This window comes from Sorghum bicolor, chromosome 8 (assembly GCF_000003195.3).
Source record: "Sorghum bicolor cultivar BTx623 chromosome 8, Sorghum_bicolor_NCBIv3, whole genome shotgun sequence".
Lineage (NCBI taxonomy): Eukaryota > Viridiplantae > Streptophyta > Magnoliopsida > Poales > Poaceae > Sorghum > Sorghum bicolor.
Window position 1 is genome coordinate 46,458,385 of NC_012877.2, and position 13,918 is coordinate 46,472,302.

Below are 13,918 nucleotides of genomic sequence, written 5' to 3' on the forward strand. Positions count from 1 at the left end.
TTCGATTTTCAATATCAAATAAGAAAGTACAGTAGCAAACATGAAATTTCTCGTCCCAAAAGGCAGGGACCGCGATATGAAAGGATTAATTTTCTCCCCCCAAAGCACGGATCTGACTCATCATTTACCCACTCCCCCCTTCCCCTTTGTCTCCAACGACGGACCTTCAGATATGGCCGTGCAGTCAGCGGCGGCGATGAGGGCATGAGGCGACGGCGGCAGGGAGCAGCGCTACCGGCCGTCGGTACGCACGCACGCACGGGCTGATTGTGTGCATCACCGAAAAGCTTTGTAGACAGAACTGCTGAGGAAAGGTGGCGGTCATGGCGGGCCGATGCGACGGTGTGACCCACGGGGTGACACCCACCGGCGGGCAACTTCACAGCGGATCCACTTGTCACGGTGAGTAGAACAACCTCTTTAGGATTTCTGGAATTGGCGCAGGGGAGAGGGGGGGGGGGGGGGGGTGGTGGGGGTTGATTTTGGGCAAAATGTGCCGGTTTTGGCTTAAGGTTCATGATTTTCCCGCAAGGACTCTCCTTGTACACGCTAACGGAGAGCAACAGTGACATAATAAACGTGAAAATTGAAGATACATATAACGACTGATTAGAGGTCACTACCATTAATAGCCAGTTAACATAATTCGATATTAAAGAAACACGATTAACATCAATCCTATTCCGTATCTCAGAACAAGCAATCGGGATCTTTTGGGTTCCTGATAGACTATTTTGCTTTAGGTACCAAATTTTAGAAAAACATTGCAGACTATAACAACATATAATTGACTAACCTATATATACATCATGCACACACACACACACACGTGTTGAGCAAATTAGTCTAACCAATTGAAGTGCTAACCTAGCTGCTGAGGGCTTAGGTCTTCATGTCATTGCCGCGCTCCATTTAGATTGGACTAGCAAATGTACTTATGTGTTGCAATGAGTCATTATTTGCTCTTAGGTTTCATTTGGTTTAACTTTGGCTTCGGAAAAAGTAGTTGTGAGCTGTGGAAAAGCTGATGTGAGGAGTGGGCTGTGAGAAAACCAAAAGCCGTTTGGTTGAGCAGTTGCGGCTTTTGGAAAAAGTGTCGAGCGGACCCCACATGTCATTCACAGTCCTTCCCACTCTACTCTCTCCCTCTCTCTCTGATGAGCGAACCCTGCTCGTCAACCCTGTTCTTCCTCCCACTAGCCAAGCTGTGAATGAGCAGAACCATGCAGCCTGCGGCCGAGCTTGCGTGGGGCGACGCTCGCCCACGGCACAGCTCACGTGTGGCGGCCCTCGCCCATGGCACGCATGGGATTGGGGCAGGCACGGGATGTGGCGGCCATGGAAGAGAAGCACGAGCGCTATTTCTCATGCGGATAGGGGAAGGAATCGAAAAGAAAACGAACCGTATGTACATAACCATTGGTTGGTGGGTATTTTTGGGGAAAACTTGGAAGCCACAGCATGTGAAAGCAGGGGTGACGGTGCTATGAAATTTGTACTAGCCAAAAGCTGCTCCTGCTTTTGGCTGTGGCTTTGGGTGGAAGCCAACCACTTTGGTTGACTTTTTGCTTTTTAAAACCCAAATCAGGTTGAAAAGCCCAACCAAAGAGGTCTTAAGTTGACATCCCCTCGCTCACATTTCTCTCATCTTAGCTCTCGACCATTCGTTGGTACGCTAGATGGCAATATGTAATGACACCCTTGAAACACCTACACTCTAGTTGGTCGTTGTTGTATCGTTGTGCCCACTTTGGGCTTATCTTCTTTTTAATATAATTGGCAGCTCTTCTGCCTGATTCGTTTTTTTTAAAAGGCTGAACCCTCGGTACACTGAATCTCCCAAGCTAATGTCGGTTCTCGATTTGCAAAGGCCAAACTTTTTATTAATTGAAGAGACCAAACTGAATTGTCGGTCTTGACCAAGTGCCCATCCCTAGTCCCAGTGAGGATAGGATTCTAATAGTATTAGGAATCGTAAACAAACTCGGACATGATTCATAGTGGGAGTGGACACATGCCATATACTCTTCTAAAATCAACGGATGTAAAACAAATCTTCCATACTTTATTATTATATATATAGGTAGAGATGGAGATATTTGGACGTCACAAATCTCAAAATATTTCTACGTGCTCGATACTGATATGGTTTAGAGCCAGAGTCTAAAGTACAAGCGAATACGACAATGCATAAATGGAGTGTATATTTTTCCGGTACTGCTTTGCGTTAACCGAAATTTGATCTGCAAAAGCTAATGTCAAGGAGAAATAAAAGCATGTAAGGAAGTTTGTAGAAGCGACAAACGAAGAAACTCTTCGCCCTTTAACATTAGGGATAAATGAATTTGCTAGGGTTGAACTGATCACTAGTGTCAAGGAGAAATAAAATCATGTAAGGAAGTTTGTAGAAGCGATCAAGCGACAAAGAAAGAAACACTTCGCTCTTTAACATTAGGGTTAGATGAGTTTGCTAGGGTTGAACTGATCACAAATGGGTCCATTGATTGTTGGGGCCCTTTAGATTAGGATGACTGGGGAGTTGGGACCAATTCAAGGTTGATTTGTACCACCTATCATGGGCATTTTCTTGGTCAACCGCTGCGTTATAGTCATGAGCAACAGTTAGCCGAGATCACTTCTAATACACCAAGCTCTTGCCAACACAAGCCCGCAAGGCGCAGGCAATCAAGCACATCAACCATGTACATCGGTTCCTGCTATAGGGTTGATCTTTAGAACCACACAATCTACCTCTAGTTGATTTGAGGAAATTCTGCAACAATTTATCTTATGAGAGACTACTTGGTGAAGGTGGTTTTGGTAAGGTGTATGAGCTAGAAGATTTGCAAAATATTACAAACAATTTCTCTGAAGAGAGACTACTTGGTGAAGGTGGTTTTGGTAAGGTCTATAAGGTAAGATTAAATCATATATTTTTCATCCTCTCAATTATCTGCTCCTGTTTATGTCAATAAGAGAGTTTAAACAGGGACTGCTACCGAATGGGGATATAATTGCTGTGAAGAAGCTTACATCGACAATGCCAGGAATCAAGGACAGGCAATTTGACAATGAAGCCTGGCATCTTATGAGACTTAGCCACCCAAATATAGTGCAACTTGTAGGCTACTGTTCTCACACAGAGGAAATACTAGTACTGCATCAGGGGAAATACGTTTATGCTGAGAAGTCTGAAAGGTTGCTTTGCTTGGAATACCAGCCTAAGGGAAGCCTTCATGAGCATCTTTCAGGTATGGCAATTCAATATAAGCTTATCTTTTCCTTTTTCTTTCTTTGAAGTTTGAACTTCAAATTGTTATTTGTGTGGTAAGAGAATAGTTACTATTCACATATTATAAGAACAACTACGTTGTATTTATACATCATTTTTCGGATGTCCTATTGCAAACACAGACGAATCTTCTGGACTTGATTGGGACTCACGCTACAAAATTATTGAGGGTATTTGCAATGGTTTGCATTATCTTCATGAGAAGTGGCAAGCTAGCACCCCTATTATTCACATGGACCTAAAACCTAAGAACATATTGCTTGATGACAATATGGTGCCAAAAATTGCTGACTTTGGTTTGTCGAGGCTTTTCGGTGAAGAGCAAACTCGAACTTGCACTGCAAGTCGTGATGGAACATTGTAAGTTAAACGCCACTTGATCCTTCTTTGGTAAATCACCAAAACACTTTTTTTCTTAACTGCTCTCTCAGGTCTTCAAAGTTGTTACGCTCATGCTTGTGATACAGGGGTTACATGGCGCCAGAGTACTTAAATAGAGGTATAATCACAAAAAAGTTAGACATATTCAGTTTGGGTGTAATAATCATAGAGATAGTGACAGGGCACAAGGACTACCCAGATGAGACTGACACATCATCCCAGGAATTTATTGAGCTGGTAAGAAAAATATGTTTCTACTTTCAAGGCGGAGCTGTTTTGTCAAATAGATGCTGTTACATTTTATCAGTTGCATAATAGTGCTACTGTTCTCACAGGTGCTCAAGAATTGGAGAAATAGGCTGGAAAAAACACCGGGATATACAACTGCCTTTTCTATTTTCCCATCTTTTTGCCGAGAAATTGATTACCAACGAATAAGAAGATGCATTCAGATTGGTCTAGCCTGTGTGAAACTTAATCGGGCGAAAAGGCCAACAACACTTGAAGTTTTGAACATGCTTCACAAATCAGAAGGTGCAGAATGCAGCAATGGAAAAGAGGTAAGCTCATCAGCGAATTAGGCGTGAGAAGGCCAATGACACTTCGTTTGTTTTGCACTGCATTCATATTGAAATTCTGTGTTTTCCTATTCATATGTTTTCTGAATCAGCATTCCAAAGAGGCCATGCCTTGACGTAGATTTGAAACTTTGACACAGAGGGCAAACATAAGGTCATGATGAACATTCTTGAAGATTTTTGATTTTCTTTTTCTTTTTGTTTTTGTGAAATCATTCTTAAAAAAATGAATGGAAAAGGTAATTATGTTGACAGTTATGACAAATAAGTCTAAGGTATACAAAAAAATGGTACATGGGAAGAAAAGGACCATTTTCATAGACCCCCAGTATTGTCGATTGTTTGTCGTGGCTTCGTCAGGCCTCCAATATGGCTCCAGATGTCCAGAACCCTGGCTCAATATCCTTTAATCAACATGAATTGTTGCAACTTCAATTTATGATGATGAACTGAAAACAAATGCAATGACAATGCTGCTAGTGAGGTGGAGAAAAATAGAAGAGAATTGCAACACTTGTTCAATTCATCGCCGATTATATTGCACCTAAGCAATGTTAGACCGCTCGGAACGACATTGAAGGCTATGCAAGATTCATATCTCACAAAATCACACTAGCAATAAGCATTCAAATGACTAGAGGGAGTATAAAAAACATACAAGTTGTAGGTGTTGATTCATAAAAAATTGCAAGTGGGGGATTTTGTGCAATTTTCCCTTTTGGTTTATCTTTTTTTTAACGTAACCTGTTGATTTATCTCCAATTAGACTTTTATAGTACTATAGTTTTATTAGATTTTCCAAGTTTATTACCATAGAAATTGATCTTATCCATCATTTTTGTCTCTTCCGGGAGTCAAGCATGATGATTCCGGCCTTGCTGTAGCTGATCAAATTTGAAGCGGATCAATGGGTCCAGGCTGGAGCGTATGGTGTAGGTTGTTTAGTGCCTAAGTAATTAAGCCTGGTGTGCTTAGATGTGTCGTGGTTCGCCACGGTAAATGCTGGCTGTTCTAGTGCTGGATTGCCAGACCCATAGTGTACCACTACTACAGAATTGACTATTGACTATCAATGTCGGCCCATCACTGCTAGTTTGTGGCTAAAATCGGCATTGGTAGGACCAACCGGCAGTGATATTCGGTTCATCACTGCCGATTTTAGCCATGAACTGGCAGTAATATTGGGTCATCACTGCCGGTTCGTGGCTTCAACCGGTAGTGATAAACTGCACAAAAAACTTTATAGCTTTCTCATATGATGTCAGATAAAGACGAACTTTAGACCAAAGTTGTAGTACCTAACGAGATCTACAACTTTGTAGTTCAAACCTTTTGTTTTAAGACCATTTGGATGTTCAAATATGCATCACAAGATTTTATATTGTTAATACCACCAAACGAGTCCATATGCTGTATAGTCACAAGTGAGTGTGTAGTGGTAGGAAAGGATTTTGGATGGAGAAATAACCAAAACAAAAGTTCTAGATCGCGAAAAGTTATGCAGCTTAGTAGTTCACAACTTCTTTATTTGAATTCATTTTGATACTGAAATATTTGATTCACAAGAAGGTAATACCAGTAGTCATAGGTGAGTGTGTAGTGGTAGTTAAGGATCTCAGATGGACAACTTTTGTAGGTGATAACTTTTTCATTTGAAATCATCTATCCAAGGAAAGTTATAGCTGAATTTTCTCACATTTGAAATTTAAATTCTTTATATGACCTCAATTGGAGAAACGACCCAAAACCAAAGTTGTGGGCTCAACAAGTTATAGAACTTTGTTGTTGACAACTTTTTCATTTGAATTCGTTTAGGGCCCCAAATACTTATTTCAAAACCAGATGAACATAAAATGGGGAAGATGAATATCCCACAAGTGTCTTATAGGTGGAGTGGTTAGGGGCTAAACACGTGAAGCCTGAGGTGACTTGCGACGACGCGGGCGCGTGGCTATCCAATGGGGTCTCTCCTTATATTAAAAAAATTGCTTTTTTCAGTCCTTTTTCATCCCCTTTTTGGTTTTTTTTGGAACCTCATCACTGCCAGTTTTAGAACCACCGCTTTGGTATTACCATTTCAAATTTCAGCAGTGATGGGGGGTTTGAACCGGCAGTGATTCCCTTTTTGTTTCTACCTTAATACAAAGATATGCAATGCTCTTGCATATTCGAGAAAAAAAATCCATCATGCTTGTCTCATGGTAAAGTGGTACTTCCCTTTTTGGAAATAGACAACACCCCGAATCTCTCAATTTCCTGGAGGCTGTAAACAAGTGCCGTACAAATAGATCTTACTTAAAGGTTACAACATTTCTTCAGATTATATACAACTATAGATGGGGTTATGTTATATATCATTGTCAGATTTTTGAAGTACAAATTTGATTCCATTTGTGAGATTAATCAACGGGATGAATTTTAGGTGCAATAGCACTGTTTGTGCTGTAGTGCTATTTCATGTATTCGAGCTGCAAGCTGGAATTTCTTCATTTTTTTGTTGGCATGTTTTTGATATTGACAAGTGTTTATGGGGGCTTGCTGACCAGGATTATACTAATGAACGTCCGGAAGAAGTGAATGGGCCTCTATACAACAAGGCTGAAGACAGATTGAATGGTACACAAAATTTTGGTTCTTCTAAAGGAAAGAAGAGAGAGAGAGATGAGCGAGGAATTGATCCAGCTAAGTTGCATCGAGATAGTCTGCATAACATCTATGACAGTGAGCCTGGAAGCTTTAAGTTGGACGATATGGAGTCTAAAATAGCAAAGATAAAGAAAGGTGGACTTGCAAATGTAGAAGCAGTGGAGGAGCTATTACATCTTATGAAACTTGATCAAACTGAGCAAAGAATAGACCTTTCTGGTCGGGTTATACTTGCTGATGTTATTGCAGCCACAGAAAAACCTGATATCCTTCACGTATTTATGGAATCAAAGGGCCTTCTGGTGTTGGATAGTTGGCTTCAAGAGGCTCACAAATGGAGGTCTGACGATGGTAGCAGTCCAAAAGAAGCAGATAAGCCTATTGGGCCAGGGGAATTTTTTTTGGCCATGCTTCGTGCACTCGCTAGATTGCCTATCAATTTGAGTGCATTGCAGAGGTGTAGCATTGGGAAAAGTGTTAATCGTCTGCGCGGACATAAAAATGTGGAGATTCAGAAGAAGTCCAGATTACTTATTGAGGATGGGAAGCGACGTATTGATGCTGAAATGAAGTTAGGGCGTGTTTGGTTGAGGACAAAACAAAATTAAGGTGTGGCGAAATCGATAACATAGATATAAAAAATTTCTCATTGGTTTATACACATATATATGTATTTATAATTGTCATCTACTATATAAGTAAAACTATTTTGAATAAATAAAAAGATACAAGGATAGTCAGTAGACTAACCAATTGTGGATGAACATCAATTGGTTTTTCCTTTCGGATCCATCGTTAAGACGAAGGCCTTGTTTAGTTGTGAAAACTTTTTGGATTTCGTTACTGTAGTATTTTTGTTTTTATTTGACAAACATTGTCCAATCATGGAGTAACTAAGCTTAAAAAATTTGTCTCGTGATTTACAGACAAACTGTGTAATTAGTTTTTGTTTTTATTTATATTTAATGCTCCATGCATGTGCCGTAAGATTCGATGTGATAAGGAATCTTGAAAAGTTTTTGGTTTCTGGTGGGAACTAAACAAGCCTAAGTAGCAGAGGCCAGAGGTGGAGTTCCTTGCGCTCGTGCAAACGCAGTCACGATGATCGCCTGAGCCTGATCTGATCGAGTGGCGGCGCAGCGCGCGGAGATAGGAACTGTCAAGCACTCGAGCAGACTGCGGATGACGGTTTTGCGGCAAGCAAGTTGAATCGTCGATTCGATTTCGATCTGAGGCTTCCAACGGCCAATAGGCCAAAGCATAAGGCCCATATACGTATATACGTGACCACTGGCCGTGACCTATACGTTGTGGAGTAGCCCAACACCAACAAAACATCGTCATATTCACGTTCTATTGTGTTTCTTTCTCTCATCGCTGCCTGAGACTTCTTCCTAGATATCTATAAATAGTATATAGTATACGGAGTTTAAAATTTTTCAGAATTCAAGGTATGGCGAGCGCCATACCTTGCCATCACAGAGCTCCGCCACTGTGTAAGGTCCGTCATACAGATCTAATAGAAACCACTACTACTTGTGTCTGTCCAAAAATGGCCGCGAGTTCGAGCTCAGCCTGGCTCTGGAAAAAACAAAGGAGAGGAGCGTTTCTGTGGAGACCGGAGAGATAAGGTATTTTGCGAGCCAAGCCGGAAGATGGGCCAAATGTATCAAACACTATCTCTTGTACGCCCTCCATACCATAGAAGCTGACGTTTAGACAGGAATTGTGCTAACCAAGAAGTGATTAATTAGGGGGTAATCTTCCAACTTTGCCCTTATTAAATAACGCCGCGGGTATCCTATAATTAGGAAACATTCGTAGCTTGGTTGGTCTGTCTTGAGTAGTTCGAGGCAAGTGGGCGGGGTTTGATTCCTCTGGCCCCTAAATTTTTCCCTTCACTCACGATTTTGCATGGCCCTGTCAATTTTGCATTGCCCTAAGGGCGGCAGCATGTGTTGTCGCGTTTTTTTGGCTTGCCCATGTTTTTTTCGCTGCCTGGCGCATGCACGCGAGAGCTGAGACTGCATGCAGGAGTAATTTCAGCGGGTAGTTGCAAGCAGGAAGAGCTGAGACTGCATGCAGGTGTGGGGACCAAGGTTGCATGCAGGAGTAATTTCAGCACGCGAATGCAGCATGCGGTGCGGTTCAGCGGCCCAGTCGAACAGGCGGCCAGTTGCGTGCATGCGGGCAGTTGAAGAGACGTGAGCGCTAGCGCCGGGGGCAGTCCCGTCCATGCGAGCGGCTAACAGAGCAGGACGTCAAGTTTAGTGAAATTGGTTTAGGAGTCCAAAACGTCGACTTTTACGGTATGGAGTAGCTCTAGAGCCTGCTAGGGAATTTTGGCCCATATCAAACGTGCCCAACATATTAGGCCCTGTTTAGTTCCAAAATTTTAGCACATTCGTTTTTATTTGACAAACATTGTCCAATCATGGAGTAACTAGGCTTAAAAGATTCGTCTCGCGATTTACAGACAAACTGTGTAATTAGTCTTTATTTTTATATATATTTAATGCTCCATGCATGTACCGCAAGATTGGATGTGACAAAGAATCTTGAAAAGTTTGGTTTTTTTGGGTAAACTAAACAAGGCCTAAATCTAGATGTACTTCCTCTATTCCTTTACTAAGGTCGTCTTGGCCTTGTTTACTTCCACCCAAAACGCAAAAATTTTCAAGATTCTCTGTCACATCGAATCTTTACACACATGCATGGAGTATTAAATATAGACGAAAATAAAAACTAATTATACGGTTTGGTCGGAATTGACGAGACGAATCTTTTGAGCCTAGTTAGTCCATGGTTAGACGATAATTGCCACAAACAAACAAAAGTATTACAGTGTCGCGAAATTTTTCAGTTTACAAACTAAACACGGCCTTCAAAAAAAATCCAAAAGTCCAAGTCTGTCTAATGTACGGGCCTCTTCCCAGGTGCCCGCGCTTGTCGTACAGAACACAGCCTCCTCGTATCAAATGTTGGCAATTTATGCAAGCGCCGTCTCCCATCGCTTCAAGTACCCCCTTCCGTTCCCTCTCGTTAACGTTCGTGGCCGCGCGGCCGAGTACAAGAGTCGCGACACGTAGGCTACGAGGCCGGAATGAGATCCTCTGCAGTTGCTGACTTGCTGTCCACGACTGCTCCCGGCAGTCAGCTTCATCCGGCTCGTGCCATCCAACGGAGCAGCTGAGCTTAGGCGCTCTACCTCCTGTGTCGGCCCAACAACATGGCCTGTTAACACGTAAAAAGCAGTGTGTTGTCGAGAGGCCGTGGACGCGGGTACGCGAGTAGGAGCTTCCTGGGACCGAGAAGCAGTTGAGGCGGCAGGCTGTGATGCCGACAAAGATCTTCTTTTTTTTTTTAAAAAAAGAGGGGAAACCTCTGCTTTTAAGAAAGCACACAGTTTGGGTACATACTGGGGTAGCCAGTGACAAACAAAGCACAAAAAGAAACAAAGAGCAGACCGAAAACAATCTGGACACTCTACTCAAATCTCATGAACATCAGTTGGCATCGTCGCGTTCGTCTTGAAGCTTCGCATCCAACAAACCACCTTGTCCTTCACTTGAGACATCCTGCCTCTGTCGTCTTCCTTAAGCAGAATCATCCACTTCTGTAACAAGGATAAAGCACCATACACTGCATCAGATGGCATATTAGGGAATACTTTTTCAATAGCCATCTTATTTCTAGTCACCCAAAGTGTCCAGGCAAAGCCGGCAAATACAAACATGATAAGCCGAGATGGTAAAGGCCCCTTGCCATGTAACCAACTTTCCAACAGCTCGTGTAAAGATCTAGACACTGACTCCAAGTCAAACGCCTCTCTTAAGATTGCCCAAAGCATTTTTGCCAAGGGACACTCAAAGAAGAGGTGATTAACACTCTCAAAAACATTACAAACACAACATTTACCATCCCCTTTCCAACCTCGTTTGATCAAAGAAAGGCCAACCTGCAATTTATTATTGAAAAGTTGCCAAAGGAAAAATTTTATCTTTAACGGGATTTTGCACTTCCAGATTATGCCAGCTACCCTACTAGGCATGCCTCTGTTGGACAGGAATCTATAAAGGGATTTGGTTGTGAAAGATTTAGATTTATCTAGAGCCCAGAACACAGCGTCAGGACTGTCACTTATCGAAATATGTTGCAACTCATCATAAAGCCCTATCCATCTCTCAAACTCCTCGCTAGAGAGAGCTCTATGGAAGTCTATAAACCAATCCTGATTTACCCAACAATCAGAAACAGTGCTGTAAGGATCTCTCACCATTCTGTAAAGATCATCATACTGAATCTTAAGTGGAACCTCCCTCAGCCAACAATCTTGCCAGAACAGACAGTTTCTACCATTCCCCACTCTAAAAGTTGCCCCCCATTTAAACTGATGCTTAATTTTATGCAAACCTTGCCAAAACTGGGAACACCCTTTGCTTTTGGAAGAAAAGAGGTTAACCCCTACCATGTATTTAGCTTTTAGGAGTTTAAACCACAAAGCATCTGGCTCTTGCAGAATCTTCCAAATCCATTTAACTAGCAAACAATCATTCATCAATCTAGTATTAATAATTCCCAAACCCCCAAATCTTTTGGTCTGGATACCATATCCCATTTAGCCATGTGATATCTGAACTTGTCTTCGGCCCCTTGCCACAGAAAGTTAGCCCTGATACTATCCATGTTTTTATGCACCCCATCTTGTAACCAATAAAACCCCATGCAATACAAGGGAATACTACTAAGACAAGAATTAGTAAGGATTTGTCTCCCCCCAGAAGTCAGGTGTTTACCCTTCCAAGGGTCAAGTCTCTTGATCAACTTTTGGGCTAAGAAGGAAAAGGCTTTAATATTCAAATGCTTGTGGCTTATAGGAATGCCTAGATATTTCATAGGCATCTCTCCCAACACACAGTTCAACATGTTAGCTAAACGTTCTTTCTCCTCTTGGTGAACCCCAAAGACATAGACTTCGCTCTTATGATAATTAATCTTAAGCCCCGTAAGCCACTCAAAGCAATAAAGGATCAGTTTAAGATTTCTGATAGATTGATCAGACCCATCAATCATTATAACTGTGTCATCCCCATACTGGATATGTGAAATCCCCCTGGCAAGAGATGGTTCAGAACCCGTTTCAAGTGGCCCTTGTCAACAGCTTTTCTGAGAAACACCCCCAAGACATCTGCAACAAGATTGAACAACAAAGGAGACAAAGGATCCCCCTGTCTTAAACCTCTAAAGGTTTTAAAATATGCACTTCTCTCTCCATTCACATTGATACAAACCTGACCACCCCTCACTGTGCTCATCACCCAATTAACCCACTGAGAAGGGCAATCTCTCCTAATCATAACTTTTTCTAGAAAATCCCATCTAACACGATCATAAGCCTTTTCAAAATCAATTTTTAGAATTAGCCCTTTCTATTTTGAAGTATAAAGCTCGTGAATTACTTCATGTAGGACCACCACACCCTCCAAAATATTTCTCCCTCTAACAAAACCAGATTGGTTCTCTCCAATCACCCTCTGAGCCACACTACTTAATCGATTAGTCAAGACTTTCGTAAAGCATTTATAATCCACATTCAGGAGACAAATTGGTCTATATTGTTTAATACTATTAGCTTCCTGTACTTTAGGAATAAGAGTGATAACTCCAAAATTCAATCTCTTTATGTCAAGGCGACCTTCCCAAAAGTCAAAAAACATGTCAAGCATATATTTTTTAATCATGTCCCAAAATCTTTGAAAAAAGGTAACACTAAACCCATTAGGCCCTGGAGCTGAATTGGTCTTCATCTCCATCACAACTCCCTTGACTTCTTCCTCCCCAAACGACTTGATGAGGTCCTCCTTTTCTGAGTCCCTAAGTTTCATATCTAAAGGCCAAAAGGTACCTCTTAAATCAATATCATAATCTCCACTGGGACCAAAAAGAGTTCTGTAAAAATCCACAATGTGTTCAGTGATCTCCTTCTGACCCCTAATCTCTCCAGCCTCAGAGTCAAGGAAAGAGATCATATTTTTCCTCCTTCTACCATTAGCAAATTGATGGAAGAAGTGTGTGTTAGCATCCCCTTCTAGCAACCACTTATTCCCTGCCCTCTGTTTCCAGTAGATTTGCTCAGATCTATTTGATCTCTCCAGATTATCTTCTACTTCAATTCTTTCCTCCCACTCCTGGGAAGTCAAAAGCCTAAATTCAGCTATATGATCCAAATATTTAATTCATTGCATCATGGCCTCCTTTTCCCTCTTCTGAATCCCAATCAACTGTAAATTCCAACCCCTTAGGTATTTCCTCATGGACTGGAGGCAACCATGCCACCTATCCAAGGAGTAGTTTTCGCTTGCCTCTGAAATTGTCGCGATTGTCGCGGCGCCTGTCCCAGCCTTCTCTGTGGTCCCGGTTGTCGGGGCGGCGATGGTTCCTGTTGTCGAAGCGGCCGCGACTGTCGTCACGCCGAGAAGGCTGGTCGGGACCTCTGGTGTCATCTCGGATGAGTTTTTCTGCGTCATCGGCGTCGGCATAATTTTTGGCCGTGGCGAGGAGCTCTATCATCGTTGTTGGCCTTTTGCGCAGTAGCTTGTTCCTCAGTGCTTCGTGGAAGCGCAGCCCCTTGATGAAAGCAGATATAGCCTCGTCGTGGGAAATCTTCGGGATCTTAAGGCGCATATCCGAGAATCGTCGGATGTAGTCGCGTAGAGGCTCGTTTTTCCTATCCCTTATCCTTTCGAGGTCGTACTTGTTCCCAGGCTGCTCGCAGGTGGCGATGAAGTTGTCGATGAAGGCTTGGCGTAGTTCTTCCTAGGAGTCGAAAGAGTCCTCGGGCAGGCCTAGGAGCCACTGGTGACCAGCCTGGTCGAGGACTACTGGAAAGTAGTTGGCCATGACGTGCTCATCTACTGCTGCTGATCGGACGGCGATCTCGTAAAGAGTGATCCAGTTCTCTGGGTTTTCCTTACCGTCGTATTTTTTGAGTTTCTCAAGCTTGAAATTTCGCGGCCACACA

At 42.4% G+C, this 13,918-nt stretch overlaps 1 protein-coding gene across 3 annotated transcripts; it reads left to right on the forward strand.

The window, feature by feature from the left end:
- Positions 49 to 7,819, forward strand: LOC8063264 (G-type lectin S-receptor-like serine/threonine-protein kinase At1g67520). 3 transcript variants are annotated; one of them, XM_021446324.1, is made up of 8 exons: positions 49 to 402; positions 2,812 to 2,915; positions 2,990 to 3,251; positions 3,415 to 3,652; positions 3,760 to 3,791; positions 3,849 to 3,910; positions 4,009 to 4,233; positions 6,798 to 7,819. In XM_021446324.1, the coding sequence occupies exons 1-8, from the start codon at positions 324 to 326 to the stop codon at positions 7,503 to 7,505; spliced, it is 1,710 nt and encodes a 569-aa protein (XP_021301999.1). In that variant the 5' UTR covers positions 49 to 323; the 3' UTR covers positions 7,506 to 7,819. The 3 variants fall into 3 exon arrangements, with proteins under 3 accessions (XP_021301999.1, XP_021302001.1, XP_002442140.1); XM_021446326.1 differs by having other exon boundaries at positions 3,855 to 3,910; XM_002442095.2 differs by having other exon boundaries at positions 51 to 402; positions 3,760 to 3,910.